This window comes from Nyctibius grandis, chromosome 7, assembly GCF_013368605.1.
Source record: "Nyctibius grandis isolate bNycGra1 chromosome 7, bNycGra1.pri, whole genome shotgun sequence".
Taxonomy (NCBI): domain Eukaryota; kingdom Metazoa; phylum Chordata; class Aves; order Nyctibiiformes; family Nyctibiidae; genus Nyctibius; species Nyctibius grandis.
In genome coordinates, this window is record NC_090664.1 from 41603214 (window position 1) to 41619042 (window position 15829).

Below are 15829 nucleotides of genomic sequence, written 5' to 3' on the forward strand. Positions count from 1 at the left end.
CCAAATCTTGAAAACACAAACCATCTTCTAACTGCTTCCTTCATAAAATAAGCAAAGTAAGCTTGAAATAGGGTTAAAAATAATCTAACGGTTACACCTCAGGAATTATAAAAGTCTTAAAAAGTCACTCCAGGAACTGAGGAAAAACCCAGGAGGTGCAGTACCCACTCCCACACAGGCCAGGAATTACCACCTTCAAATGCAGCCCATTAGCCTGAATTATACAGAATAAAACCTTCCACACAGCAACACAGTCCTCACTCCATTCCTCGTTCATGTGAGGTTATAACAAAGACATGCCACACTACCTAAGACTTATAATGGAAACGGTGGTAGCATTACACAGATGATCTAATATGCAATTAATTTAAAGCACCAACTCCTACATTGAACAAATGGAAAGGATTAAAAAAACCTCTAAACATCCATCAGAAGAAAGGCCAGCAGGCAGGGCCTGAGCTCAGCAAGTTTTGCAGAGGTGCATCAAGCTCTTGTCTGCCTCATGAGACCTGAGCAGGACAGGGGAAGACCTGGAGATGCTGCCAGCACACAGGCTTTCCACAGCCTGTCCCCCTGCAACACAGGAACGGTCAGCGAGTGCTGCTGCTACCATACCCAGGAAACACAGACAGCAGTGGAAGACAGAAATTTTACTTTCAGAAATCTAAAACTTGTTTACAGAGAGCTACGGTGGGTAGATCCAAGCCTGATCTGCCAGCATTTCAAATCACCCAAGCATGTCCTTGCTTAAGTCCAAACACCCTTCAGATGAGAGCCACGCAGCACTGCCCGCAGGCTGACCTGGCCTGACCGTGAATTTATATATCTTTATGTTTCATATCTTTAAGGTATATATTTTATTGCAACTAAATAAAATCAACCAAACAAAATCCCCACATACCTCACAGCTTTAAGAACCACAAGCACAGCAACAGAAGTTTCAGTACATCTAGTTCTGGTTATTTACCATCATTCTAACTTTAACATGTTAAACTCTTAAGCTGTTTTTTAGCAACTAACTCAGCAGACCTTTTAAACTTGCATACGTGTACTCTGGAAGTGTAAGCGTTTATTAACAGTTATCTTCCTCAACTGATTGCAAACATTTGATCGCACATTTGCGGTTATGATAGAAAAGAGCTGAAGATATACATTGCTGTACCTACGGTTTCTGAATGAGAGCTAACAAGATGCCTTTCAAAGACCTAATTTCTGATCAGCTTAAAAATCAAATACCGCATTCAACTGGATTTGGATTCTAAGGTATGGAAATACTGTTCCACTTGTTGATGTCTTTAGAAGGTATAGCAGGATTACAGAATGTAAACTATAAGTCTTTACTCAACGTTGGAAAATGAAAACAATAGATGTGGCTGGCCTGCGTCCATGGGACTCTGCAATTATATTTTAAATCTAGAACACAAATGCACTATCTCACACACAGATAAACAAATCCACTTGATTTCCCAGAGCTACGTGCTTTGTTCTGCTTCCAGAGTTCTGTTTTAATCAGAAAAGATAAATCACAACCATTATTAGTTCATTTAATTATGGTAAAGGATGCCACATTTTAAAGCAGGAAAAAACCCCACTCAGTGTAACTGGATATTGCATTCAGTTTTTAAAAGACTAGGAATGTCCAATTTTTTTTTTCTAAAAGAAAATGCACCTGACAAAACCTTGGAATGACTTTTAGGACATTTTGAAAATCTCAGGTCCGATAAATATAACTGCCTCGGAGAAATTATATTCTTTAAAAAATTTCTCTATAGATGAAAACCACAAACACCACAAACTTGTCAAAGCTTTATTCTCATCAGATGCAAAGACTCAGAAATATATTCAACAAAACCATTTTGTAACACAAAATGAAAATATAGAAATATTCATCTAAACAGACAGTTGCTGGAAACGTCTCCCAGCCTTTTTTAACCAAACCTGCAAAGTTATAATCACCTTGTTAGACCTGTCCCTTTACACCAACAAACTTGTGGAAGCTGTGATGTAGGGCAGTAAACTAATCCTAATCAGCCTTCATCGTGCCATGAACGTTAGAGCAGAGCTGTAGGAAAGTGGAAGCTCTCCCGCTGGCTCCAGCTGACACTGCAGTTATAAGCCAGGTCAGGAGAGGAAAGTCTCCCCTGCAGAATAACATACAGACAGTTGAAATAAATCCCAAATTAAGCCATATTTTTATGTTAAGTTTTTAGATAAAGCCTATGTAACATCATTGGAAAAGATGGATCAGTTATCCCAAGTAATTTCAGATGTGTGGGGAAAAGTTGTTCTAGACATAATTTTACCCCAGGAATCTAGAAGGAAAGAAACAAAGAAACCCTCTCCAGCCATCAAAATAATAGTGATGGGCTAGAAATCTTCTGCAATCTACAACATAAGCTCAGGGACAGCTGAACAGACTCGAGAGCATCTCTGGGGAGGAACTGGAAATACTGAGTCCCAGCAACTTCCTTCATTTCCTTTTCTGCCTGAGAGCGAGCAGGGGAAATCAACAAAAGCATCTCAACAACACAGCTTCTGACTGAATGCAGTACATTCACCTGGTCAACATGATGGAGAAGGGAGCAGTGATAATTTACTATCTCTCCCAGGCATGTTTGCCACGAGAAGATAGATGAAGATAATGGATAGGCAAAAATATCACGCATACTGTCAGTTCATTCCCCCAATTCACATAAACACCTGCAAGCTATGCAGGGCAGGGGAACATGTGCACCTTGTGCAGAATTATGCAGTCTGGCCATGCAAAGGGCTTGGTACCCTGCAGCTGGCCATCTCCCCCTGAACCCAAGACAGACCTTTGCTAAGTTACTGCAGTTGTTCAATCATATTAACCACGCTGAGGGTAAAGCACTCATTTCCCTGAAATCCCACTAAGATTATCACATTGCATTTAACCACTTCCAAGGAACAGGCAGTGAGAGTGAGTGAGTGAAGGGGCAGGGCGGGGAGGGCAAGACAGCAAGGCAAGGAGAGAGAAAGAGAAAGCAAGAAAGTGAGAAGGAGAGATGTAGTTGTGGAAAACAAGCTGTATTCAGACTCAATCCACTAAAGCTTCGGAAGTATGAAACACATGTGGACAGTCACTAAGGAAATAGCTACAGTGAAGCTTAAGATCTCTGCAATTTGATGCACCAACAGTTCCTCTTGTAATATGCCATTGGTGTTGCTTACTCCAACAGAGGAAAAACAGCTTGTCACTTTGCAAACTATGGCATAAACAACTGTGCAAAAATCTTTAAAAAGGAAGCATAATTGATCCTGAAAATTCTGTAGCTCTTTGAAGATAATGTCTCAGGTTTTGAGATCAGTGTTTTACAGGGAGTGAAGAAGAAACTGTCTTAAAAAGGGCTCCTTTCTACTCTACAGTTTTCCTCTAAACTTATCAACTGCTGCATTTAACTACCATTGCAATATGCATCTAGAGCAGCAAGGTCTTCCTTCTCTTTAGAGTGGAAAAATAATGTGATAATGTGCTTTAACAGTGATACACAGGGGAGGTTCTGACTGAATACAAGGAAACAAGATAATTAGGAATTGGAAGAGGCTGCACAGAGCCTTTGTGGAATGACTGTTCCCAGGCATTTTCAAGACCTGATAGGAGAAAGCCCTGAGCAACCTGCACTGAACTCCACCGCGTTTAAATCCACCGCGTTGGATTTAAACGCGGTGAAACCAGAGCAAACAGCTGACAGCGGTGGCAGCAGCGACAGTGACTTGAGGTTAGTGCGGGGGCGAGGGCGGCATCGGGCTGTAACCGGGCGGTTTTCGTACTCTTGACCCCCCTGGAGCAGCAGCCCCGAGCTGCTTCCCCCCCACCCCGGACCCGGAGGTTCCCAGCAACGAATCAGGAGAGGAGGGGGCGTAGCCAGAGGCACCGTGGGCAATTTAAACGCACCTCCCCCTGTTGATTGGGGGTGGTGATTGATTGGGTGATAAAAAGCCTCCTGGAGGACAGGGACTAGTCCCTGCCCAGGGGGTAGAGGGAGAGTCAGCAGTGACTGTGTGACTCAGCAGTGACTGGGTGTGTCCCAGGGCAGGAGAGGCCGCAGCAGTTTGCAGCTCGTTGGGGAGGGCGCTGACTCCCTCCCAGTGCACAAGGCGAGGAAGGTGCCAAGGAGCTGTGAACCAGGGGTGCCACCAACAGGTATTTCCCAGCTCAGTGAAAGAACAATGGTATCTACCCGGCGAAGAAGACCAAAATGGATGTGGGAACCCAGACAGAGCTCCCACGGAAGGAGGCGATGGTGCAGGTTGCAGGCTGCAGGGAATGCTACACTGTCTCTGTGGTGTCAGGGGGCTGTGTGCGCTGTGAGCAGGTAGATGATCTGCTCGGCCGAGCGGCACAGCTGCAAAGCCAGGTTGAAAGGCTTCAAGCCAAAGTAGAAAGGCTTAGGAGCATTCGGGAGGCTGAAATGGAGATAGACTGGTGGAGCCAGGCTCTGCCTTCCCTGCAACAAAAATGGGAGCACCTGCCGGAGAGCTCCCAGGATCGAGGGACCCCTGTACTCTGCCCCTCTCAGGTGGAAAACAATAACTTAGAGGAGTGAGTGGAGGCAAGTCTATGGCCATGGCAAAAGGCGAGTGCCCTCCTTGCCTACTTTGCCTCCACAGGTGCCTCTGAGCAATAGATATGAAGCCCTAGTGGAATACAGCTGGTCCAATGGGGATGTGGTGGAGAGGCAACCTATATCAGAGGTCCCACCACAGTTAGAAAAACGTGACGGGCGTATAGCTGCCTCCTCCACAAGGAAGAAGAGAAGAGTTTTAGTGGTTGGAGACTCCTTCCTAAAGGGATCTGAGGGCCCAATATGCAGAGCTGACCTCCATCACAGGGAGGTCTGCAGCCTGCCTGGAGCCTGAATCAGGGATATCACCAGGCAACTCCCCAACCTGGTGAAGGCCACAGACTACTACCCCCTGCTGATCTTCCAGACAGGTGGGGAAGAAGCTGCATCCTGTAGTCTGAGGGGGATGAAGAAAGACTACAAGGCCCTAGGACGGTTGGTGAAAGAGTCTGGGGCACAAGTTGTTTTCTCCTCCCTCCTTCCATTTTCAGGTGATGACGTGGGATGGAATAGTAGGATTCTCTCTATTAATGCCTGGCTACGAGACTGGTGCTACAGGCAGGGCTTTGGGTTCTTTGATAATGCCTGGTTTTATGAGACACCAGGCGTGACGGTGATACATGGGAAAGGTTTATGTCGTAAGGGCAAAAGGATTCTGGGACAGGAATTAGCAGGGCTCATTCGGAGAGCTTTAAACTAGATTCGAAGGGGGATGGGGTAGTAGCTGGGCTTGCACCACTGGGGCAATGCTCTAGTGTTGAGGTAGACCAGGAGGCCTCCCATCCCCCTGGGGTGAAATCGGTGTGCCCAGCTCGCTCCCTGAAATGCCTGTACACCAATGCGCGCAGCATGGGGAATAAACAGGAGGAGTTGGAAATCCGTGTTCGGTCGGGGGGCTATGATCTAGTGGCAATCACAGAGACTTGGTGGGACGCCTCGCATGACTGGAATGTGGTCATGGATGGCTATGTCCTGTTCAGGAAAGACAGGCCACTAACGAGAGGTGGTAGAGTTGCACTTTATGTGAGTGAGCAGCTAGAATGTATTGAGTTCTATCCAGGGGTGGATCAGGAGCGAGTTGAGAGTTTGTGGGTGCGAATTAAGGGGCAGGCTGGCAGGGGTGATACTGTTGTGGGTGTCTATTACAGGCCACCGGATCAGGATGAGGAGGGTGATGAGGCCTTCTACAGGCAGCTGAGAGCAGTCTCTCAATTACAGGGCCTGGTTGTCGTGGGGGATTTCAACTACCCTGATATTTGCTGGGAGGCCTACTCAGCCAGCCATCCTCAGTCCAGGAGGTTCCTCCAGTGCATTGATGATAACTTTCTGATGCAAATGGTGGATGAGCCAACTAGGAGAGGAGCGCTGCTGGATCTTATCCTTACTAACAAGGAGGGTCTGGTTGAAGAGGTGAAGGTTGAGGGCAGCCTTGGTTGTAGTGACCATGAGATGGTAGAGTTCAGGATCTCATGTGGCAGGAACAGAATAGCTAGCAGAATCACAACCCTGGACTTCAGGAGGGCCAACTTTGGCCTTTTCAAGCAATTGCTAGGGGAAATCCCATGGGACAGGGTACTAGAAGGTAAGGGGGCCCAAGATAGTTGGTTAGCATTCAAGCACTGCTTCTTCCGAGCTCAAGATCAGAGCATCCCAGCAGGCAGGAAGTCAAGGAAGGGTACCAGGAGACCTGCATGGTTAAACAGGGAACTGCTGGGCAAACTCAAGTGGAAGAAGAGGATGTACAGATCATGGAAGGAGGGGCTGGCCACTTGGGAGGAATATAAGTCTGTTGTCAGAGGATGTAGGGAGGCAACTAGGAAAGCTAAGGCCTCCTTGGAATTAAACCTTGCAAGAGAGGTCAAGGACAAGAGAAAGGGCTTCTTCAAATACATTGCAGGTAAAGCCAACACTAGAGGCAATGTAGGCCCACTGATGAATGAGGTGGGGGCCCTGGAGACAGAAGATAAAAAGAAGGCGGAGTTACTGAATGCCTTCTTTGCCTCTGTCTATACTGCTGGAGGCTGTCCTGAGGAGCCCCGGACCCCTGCGGCCCCAGAAGAAGTCAGGATAGAGGAGGAATCTGTCTTGGTAGATGAGGGCTGGGTCAGGGACCAATTAAGCAATCTGGACGTCCATAAATCCATGGGCCCTGATGGGATGCACCCGCGGGTGCTGAGGGAGCTGGTGGAAGTCATTGCTAGGCCACTCTCCATCATCTTTGCTAAGTCGTGGGCAACGGGAGAGGTGCCTGAGGACTGAAGGAAAGCGAATGTCACTCCAGTCTTCAAAAAGGGCAAGAAGGAGGACCCGGATAACTATAGACCGGTCAGCCTCACCTCCATCCCCGGAAAGGTGATGGAGCAACTTGTTCTTGGTGCTGTCTCTAGGCACATCAAGGATAGGAGGATCATTGGGGCACTCAGCATGGCTTCACCAAGGGGAAGTCATGCTTAACCAACTTGATAGCCTTTTATGAGGACATAACACGGTGGATAGATGATGGTAAAGCTGTGGATGTGGTCTATCTCGATTTCAGTAAAGCGTTTGACACGGTCTCCCACAGCATCCTCGCAGCTAAACTGAGGAAGTGTGGTCTGGATGATCGGGTAGTGAGGTGGATTGTGAACTGGCTGAAGGAAAGAAGCCAGAGAGTGTTGGTCAATGGGACAGAGTCCAGTTGGAGGCCTGTGTCTAGCGGAGTCCATCAAGGGTCGGTACTGGGACCAGTACTATTCAATATATTCATTAATGACTTGGATGAGGGAATAGAGTGCACTGTCAGCAAGTTCGCTGATGACACAAAACTGGGAGGAGTGGCTGACACACCAGAAGGCTGCGCAGCCATCCAGAGAGACCTGGACAGGCTGGAGAGTTGGGCGGGGAGAAACTTAATGAAATATAACAAGGGCAAGTGTAAAGTCCTGCATCTGGGCAAGAACAACCCCATGTACCAGTACAAGTTGGGGGCAGACCTGTTGGAGAGCAGCGTAGGGGAAAGGGACCTGGGGGTCCTAGTGGACAACAGGATGACCATGAGCCAGCAGTGTGCCCTTGTGGCCAAGAAGGCCAATGGCATCTTGGGGTGTATTAGAAGGGCTGTGGTTAGTAGGTCAAGAGAGGTTCTCCTCCCCCTCTACTCTGCCTTGGTGAGGCCGCATCTGGAATGTTGTGTCCAGTTCTGGGCCCCTCAGTTCAAGAAGGACAGGGAACTGCTAGAGAGAGTCCAGCGCAGAGCCACGAAGATGATTAAGGGAGTGGAACATCTCCCTTATGAGGAGAGGCTGAGGGAGCTGGATCTCTTTAGCTTGGAAAAGAGGAGACTGAGGGGTGACCTCATTAATGTTTATAAATATGTAAAGGGCAAGTGTCAAGAGGATGGAGCCAGGCTCTTCTCAGTGACATCCCTTGACAGGACAAGGGGCAATGGGTGCAAGCTGGAACACAGGAGGTTCCACATAAATATGAGGAAAAACTTCTTTACGGTGAGGGTGACCGAACACTGGAACAGGCTGCCCAGAGAGGTTGTGGAGTCTCCTTCTCTGGAGACATTCAAAACCTGCCTGGACGCGTTCCTGTGTGATATGGTCTAGGCAATCCTGCTCCGGCAGGGGGATTGGACTAGATGATCTTTCGAGGTCCCTTCCAATCCCTAACATTCTGTGATTCTGTGATTCTGTGACCGTGCTTTGAGCAGCACATTGGACTCGACAACCTCCTTCCAACCTGAATGATTCAATGGTCCTAGAGTCTACTGTCAGATAAAAGGTATCAAGTTCCCTGAAAGCACCACAGAGAACCCCAGGAGTTTTGCAGAAAGTACTCAAGATTAGATTTTTTTAAAAAATAATATCCATCAGGAATTTTGTTCCAAGTACCAGGGTGCACTACTTATGCACAGTACAATTAAGACAATGGTATGACTGAAAACCTTTTAGTAAAAGCACATTTGTAATAAATTTATGAAGCGTATGCAATAAAAGTTAGCAAAAGACAAAAAAAAAGCCAAATATCTACTTTTTGGAATAACCGTTGTAAACAACTGATGGCTTTCCACTGAATTCCTTTTATAAATATCAGTAACAGCACAATAATTTATAGGCAACATTACATGTGTTTCTTCATAGCAGCTATTTCCAATTAACATTGTGTCCCTTCTTAAAAGCACACATATTCGTTAAAGCAGACAAACTCCCATGTCGCCCCAGGAAGCAGATGCACACACCCATGCAGAAAGCACTTTGCAGGTGCAACTCATCCTCACCTTGAGATGGGGTTTTGAGAGGAGTTTCAACAGTTCTCTGATCTCACTGCTCAGTGGTTTGCTCTGCAGCTCCTCAGCCAGCTGGGTGGGAGATGGAATCGACACAAAGACCATTAGCAAAGCGTTGTTTTACCCAGTGCACCAGTGACAACCCAGAATCTATCTTGTTCAAGGTTATTACTTTCCAGCGTGTTCAAACAGAAGCCAGCATGAAGAAAAACACCATCAATCATCGCGCTTCTTTTTCTGGCCCTCAGTGGACCAGATTTAAGCCAGGCCTTTTGGCTCAGTTTAACACAAGTAATCATTTCTGGCAAGGGTGCAGCCAGATCACGCTCTGATTTATAGCGATGGGGGCAAATCCCAGCACTTCATTTAAGTGAATGGTCCTTTGCGTGCAGACAAAGGACTGCTTGTAAAAATGACTGGATCAAACTTTGACACTGTCTATAAAAAACGGTTTCGAATGAGGTGGTGAAATCCACACTGCTTCCAAAAACCCACAGTAGCCGTGCTGTTTAGGACTGGGATAAGAAAGCAAAGTGCCCCTACAGTGCAAGCAATCTGAACCTTTTATTATGTTTACACATACACTGGAAGGAGCTTGTTAAATGTGAAGCGGGTTAATCATAATATAGTTTATAACAGGCCATCAGCAATTCAAGCCCCTAAAATGCACAAACTATGTCCTACCAACAAGATTAGTAATTTCTGTTTGGTTATACTACAAAATTGTGGTTTGGTGAACAATAGAGCAGCAGTCTAACATTTAATCCCACGGCTATTTGGCTCATGTCTTGAGTTTTTCTTATCATGACATTCTCAACTAATTTGGACTCAAGAGGCATATTTTACTGCAGAATTTCAGGCTCAAGCTATTTTTCCATGAGAAGGAAAAGCTAAACCATATTTCACAACACTGAACTTTAGTTTAAAATTCTGAAGCTACATGGCTCATAACCCAGAACGTGATTTCAGATAACCACTTATTTTCTTTGCATTAAATCAGTATCATAAAAATGTGTCAAGGAAAGATTGGTTATTTGCGGCAAGTAATTTTATTTGTCTAGCCTAATTTTAAATTTGTACTTTCAGTTTGGTATAAATTTTCAAGACAAATGGATAGAAGTATATTTTGCATAATTATATATAATAGACAATACTAGAAGCAATTATAGACATCAGACATAGTTTGAATACTTTTTTTTAAACGTCCAAATTAATACAGGGGGAACAGGACTGAAACAAAAATTCATCACCTACAGTTCCACAGCCCTTTAACCGTAATTCATAGATAAAAATGACCATCAAATACATCAGTGCTAATCTTAACAATATTTGTGTCTTAATACTGAAAGATTAGAAAATGATCTCTGCAGGAAAGGTCAGACTGAAATATTTTAGGCACATAAAGCCAAGTATTGAGGTAATCTGACTGCAATCTAGTCTGCATGTTCTATGGAAAAGCTCCACAAAACTGAAAATAATCTGTGATAGGAATGACAGCAGGTGTATGACACAGGTTCCCCTTGGTTCTCTTTTCATTCTTTAGCTTGTACAACTCATCACTAGAGAATAAAATCTATTGATTCATGTTTCATTGATGAATACTAGTCATCACTCAGTAAGAATGACTGCTTCAGGGTTTCTCTCAGATGAATTGTGCACAAGCATCTATTAACTTCAGCAGAACTGGCGTTTGCTTTGGTGGTGCAAATATAAATGCAGGTACATTTAGAACAGTGAGAAACAGAAAGAATATTTTTTTTTTATTGCTTTAACAGACTTTTTAATCTCATAATTTAGAACATATTTGTTCAGAGATGAAACTAATTTTTTTTTTCACTCATATAATTTACAAGGTTTTTCAAAATATTTCCATAGAAGTCTCAAAGGCACATGTAACACCCTGTGATAGAAGAGGAGGAGGAAGACAAAGGCATGTTTCCAGATTAGCAAACAGGTATCACCAGAGCTGCTTGTTGTGCTTCTGTTGTTGAAGTGTCAGAATTTACAACAGCTACCAGCAGCAGTACAAGCTATATGGCACACTTTGGGCACACTGATATCGTACCAATTACCTCCTATGCCAAAGATTGCAGGAAAAGCTGTCTGAGAAACACTTCTATGATTCTCTGTTGAGGGAACCATAACATTTCACCAAGCTCTTTATCAAGAGCTGCCACTATAGAGGGGGGGAAAAAGAAGCAAGGGAGAGGGGCAGATGCAGAGTGAGGCTGGTGAGATGAGGAGCACCAGGGCGTGGGGTTTTAAACCTTCTGGAGAAAGTTCTGAAACTTCTTTTGCCAGAAGAGTCTTTCTAATAGCCTAGAGGCCTTATTTGCATATATACCTATACTGTATACCTATACTGCCAGCCATGTTTAGATCATTTGCATGAAATCAAAGAGTCCTACATCAGACACTGCTGCTCCAAAATAAGAGGCAAACCGAATCTCTGATGGGAAATTCAGCCTAAAACTCACTGTGGGTGAGGAGAGAGAAGGTATGGCAGCTAGGAATACGAAAATGTTTAGAAAAGAAGACACACCACAATTGTTACCTCTGAAATTGCTTCAGAAAATAACACAAGAGTAAAAACACACTCCTTAAACAGTTTTTAGTTAAGTTAGCAGCATCTCAAATTTGCATTTTAAATCCAACAGGAAAGACGTACTTGTTAATAGGAATATCTCCTCCTTTGTTTAACTATAGAACAGTTACTATCACTAGGAAAACAAAACATTAATTTAAATCCTATTGAAATAAAAGTGTGTTTTATATCACCAACATGCTCTTAAATCCCTGAAGCTGACAACTAGTTAGACAAATGTGCCAAAAATTGAATAGCACTTTAATCCTGGAACTTCATGGGTTTTGGAGTTACAAAACCCACTGCATGTAAATTAACTTCCTCAAAGTTTGCTGATAACTATTGAAACACGGAGAATCCTGCAGTGTGCTCGCCTGAAATCAACTGCCAAAGGGCATCCTCATTCTATGGGACAGTGCTCATAAAACCAGGTGTTCAGTGACCCATAAGCAAAAATGAAGAACCAGCAAGAGGATCTTTAAAAAGAAGCTGTGCTTAAAAATTAAAAAGTAGGCAGATGTCTAGAGACACTCATGGCCTGATGTACGTACATTTTAAAAATGCTACCATATATACATAATAATACATTCATAGGGTTAAAAAACCTCACCTCTCTCAACTGAAGAGTGACAGAGTACTTTAATTTGGGGATTTCCAAAACTATATGTTTTAAATGGGGCTGAACAAAGAATGAGATTGCTCAGCATTTCTGAAAATATCAAGGACTACGTTTTGCATCCAAAAATAAGAAATGATTCTTATTAAGAATTTTAGCCCAGAGATCCATAACACAAATGTTAACAAGGATTATTAATATGTCGCCAAGAACTTAATGAAGAGAATTTCAACCAGCTTTCTAATTTTCAAAATTACTATCAACATTACTCAAAGCTACTTGAAGGTTAAAAAAATATTACTAATATATGCCTGATGTCAAAGTTAATGCATTATTATATTTGGTATATTACAGGATATAACTCTCCTCCTACCGAAATATGATTAAATTACATTATATCCTTTCTTCAATAGACTTCAATATGTTTAATTTAATTTTTCGTTAAAATGTTTTCATTCTCAATTCATAACATCTAACCATTTGTAAGATTTAAAAATCAAAACCTAGTAATTGTATAAAAAGATGGTTAAGATTTTAAAACGTCTATAAAGTATGTGAAGTTTCAAACATGCTCTATTTGAAATGGATCCTAATACATATTGCCTTTTCCAAAAAACAACCTGAGATCATCAATTGCAACAAAGACTTCTGGATTTCACCTAAACCACACTTTATTAAACATTTCTCTGTCCTGGCCTACCTCAGGTTCAGTCATAGTTTATACAGGTGTGTGCACAATTCATCTGAATCCTAGAATTAACCAAATAGCAAGAAATGGCAGGTTGGATTTTTTTCTTTAAAACAAAAATTATAGTAACAGGAAATTAACTACTCCATCAATGCCGACCACTTTTACAATTTATTTTTTGGTTATGAAGGTAATTAGGAAAGCTCCAATATCAATAAATCACTACTGTACTTTTTGTTAAATAGTTTTTGGTGGGTTTTTTTAACAAACCTCCTTCCTAGGCATTTCATATGCTTCATTTCTGTAGTATTATCTGTCATTTTTCATGTTCTGTCAGCAGTGCTGCTATCTCATTTGTCTTTATTTTTCCAAAGCATTCCTCTTGTCTGTGACTTTCTCAAAACGCTAATAGTTGACAGCTTTTCCCCCTCCCAGTAGAGTTCCAACCTGTAATTTCTGTTACGTAGTTACTAAAGCAGAACAAGAGGCTATCTAGTTGCAATGTTTTTATAACAGGCAAGTGAATAAAAATCAAAGTGATATCAGCAACAAGCCCGGTGATGACAGCACCTTTGGAAACATTTGCAGCTTCTTATGATTTCAGCTCAGAGAATTACATTCATATGTTTGCACTATGAAGAGTTCTGCTTGCAGACAGGTTTTTGTGAGACTTGGTACCAGTGATCTCAGCAGGGGACACTTACTTCATCTGCCAAGGCTGCTGCACCGTGGAGTATGGGCACCGGGTTCTGTTTCTCATAATAATGCAGTTTTTCATGAATCTGGAAGACAATAGCACAAAACAGTAAGTTTATTTATCAGCACAAGAAACGGTACAAAATGACTCTGTTGAGCTAACTGATCTGTTGAGTGTCTGTAACTAAAGAAACATCCTTATAGTAACCTACAGGCAGCAATCATGTAAATGTAATTCATCATCATCCTCTGTTGAAGTGCTAAGAATATGAAATCAGATGGAAAAAATGCTCAGTATGTAGACCAACCCACAGAAAAACTAAACATTTGTGATTTTTCTCTCCTGGCTTTCTATGTCCATATTTCTAACATATTGCTTTAAGTATCAATTACATTTTATATTGCTGTTGAAAACACAAAGCATAAAGTGTTTATCCCCAAGATGGATATAAAAAACCCTGTAAATTATGATTTATGAAGTGAAATAATAGTCTGCCACCCACATTTTGACAGACAGCTTGGTGGAGCCACTGCTGTCATTAAAATAATTCAGAAACAAGGGCGAAGTAGTGCTAATACGAATTCTAACACATCTGAAAGAAAAAGGCAGTACTTCAGCAAGTTAAAGTCATTTAGGAGCATTTAAAGTTTTTAATGGGGAGTTATTAACATTAAAAATGCAATGTGCTTTGGTTCTTTCAAAAGGGGAAAGGCTACCCCATCATTTAAATATCCAGCCTCTTTCCTCCTCCACAAGTCACGCATTCCAAAATTTAGATTTTTCCAATGTGAAAGCTTAAAAGATCCAAAATATTTTAAAGTTTCTAAGAAGTTTTTTAAAAGCTATTTCAGAATGGCATAAAATAATATATTAAGCACTCAATCTTATTTACATTATTTTCCTGAAGATACATAGATGTACAAATATTAATTAAAATTTGAAAAAAACAACCGTAGTCTGAACTGATGCAAACACACCCCATTCTTAGATTTCTACTTTAGTCCCGCTACTCTGAAGGAGGCATGGACTCCAGATGGTTGGAGGAGTTGCAGAAGGAGCTAAATTGGGGACTTCAGTGCTTGGCAAGGAGGGGAACATGAGGTCTGGCAGAGGCCACGGGGCTCAGGACTTGGCTGTGGAGGCCCTCGGGTTCTTAGGCTACAGGAACCCCAATGACACCCCACCCCTCCCTGGTGCACTGCTGGGGGAGGAATGGGGCAGGCTCCAGGCAGCAAGGACAGCTGTAAGAGCAACCAAACCATGGGTCTTTGCACACTGAAAATGTTTGGAGTTGACTGGATCGTATCTGTGATGCACCAACTGTTTCCTCCAGCCTTCCCTCCTCTTCCACATTTGCTTTTCTCTGCTTACTTCTACCCTTGCAGCACTCCCTCCTCTCACTGTGCAGGACTCCCTCAGCCTTCTCCCCAGCCCTTTCTTTTGAATTTAAATTGAACTCCTAACAACTACACCCATAACAAGATAATGCTATGTCAATGACACTTGCACTTGCCATTTCTCCTGTCTTCTGCTGGGCTTCGTAACACTTTCTAAGTCCACATCTGTTTTTACTCATTTAGACCATAAGTTCTTCGAAGTAAAGGCCATGCAATACTTTGTTAATACAATGTGGCATAGCAAGATCTAAGTCTTGGTTGATTTCTTCATCATTTCTGTAATCTTAAGATTATTTCTGTATATCGATGGTTAAAGGATACCAAAGTTCTGAAATGTCAAGGTGAAACATGAAGACAACACAGTTGCTCAATTGCTAAGTTGTAAAATGATTTGTTCTGAACAGCAAGTATTTGTACCTCAGCTGGAAACTAAAAGCAAAGCACTATTATCTCCAGAATATAAGTTAATTTTACATAGCTTATGTAGACTTTGTTTACTCAGCAAAGTAAGACTAATCCATATTGGATGTCACCAAAAGTATAAGTGACTGGAAAACTTCATATTTCTAGCTCACAAAGCACAGAAACTAAACCAAACGGAGCTGCAGCTCCTTGAGTTTAGCAGAAATTTGTGATTTACTTCAGGTTGGAAGTTTTATTAATTTACTGTACTGGCACAATGAGTGACTCTAGGGATCAACATTACATGTTCTATGGTAACAGACACTGCAACCTCAGCACACTTCCATTTGAGATGCAATACAGGTGTTTTTTTTCAAAAAATACCTGATTTTATTTAATAGATAGTATTTTGCATTGTTTGTTAGCTGAATATTCTTTTTCTATTCAGATATTTATGTGACAATATCTGTCTTCCATCTCTTTGTAATTTAAAGGATTTAGCTAAGAAAATCAAAAAAGCACTGCTCTGTGCACAAAGCTGCAATCAATGCAAAATACAAGGATTACCTTTCATATCAGTATAAAATTA

The 15829-nt window shown here is 42.5% G+C and overlaps 1 protein-coding gene across 6 annotated transcripts in view; it reads right to left on the reverse strand.

Moving 5' to 3' along the window:
• The window catches only part of MPP7 (MAGUK p55 scaffold protein 7), a 173782-nt gene that overhangs the window by 60496 nt on the left and 97457 nt on the right, over nt 1-15829 (reverse strand). For all 6 annotated transcript variants that reach the window (XM_068405478.1, XM_068405479.1, XM_068405480.1 and 3 more), the window contains 2 exons: nt 13449-13526; nt 8848-8928 (listed from right to left, as the gene is read on the reverse strand). In XM_068405478.1, coding sequence (XP_068261579.1) covers nt 8848-8928; nt 13449-13526 — 159 coding nt within the window. The remainder of the gene's footprint in view (nt 1-8847; nt 8929-13448; nt 13527-15829) is intronic.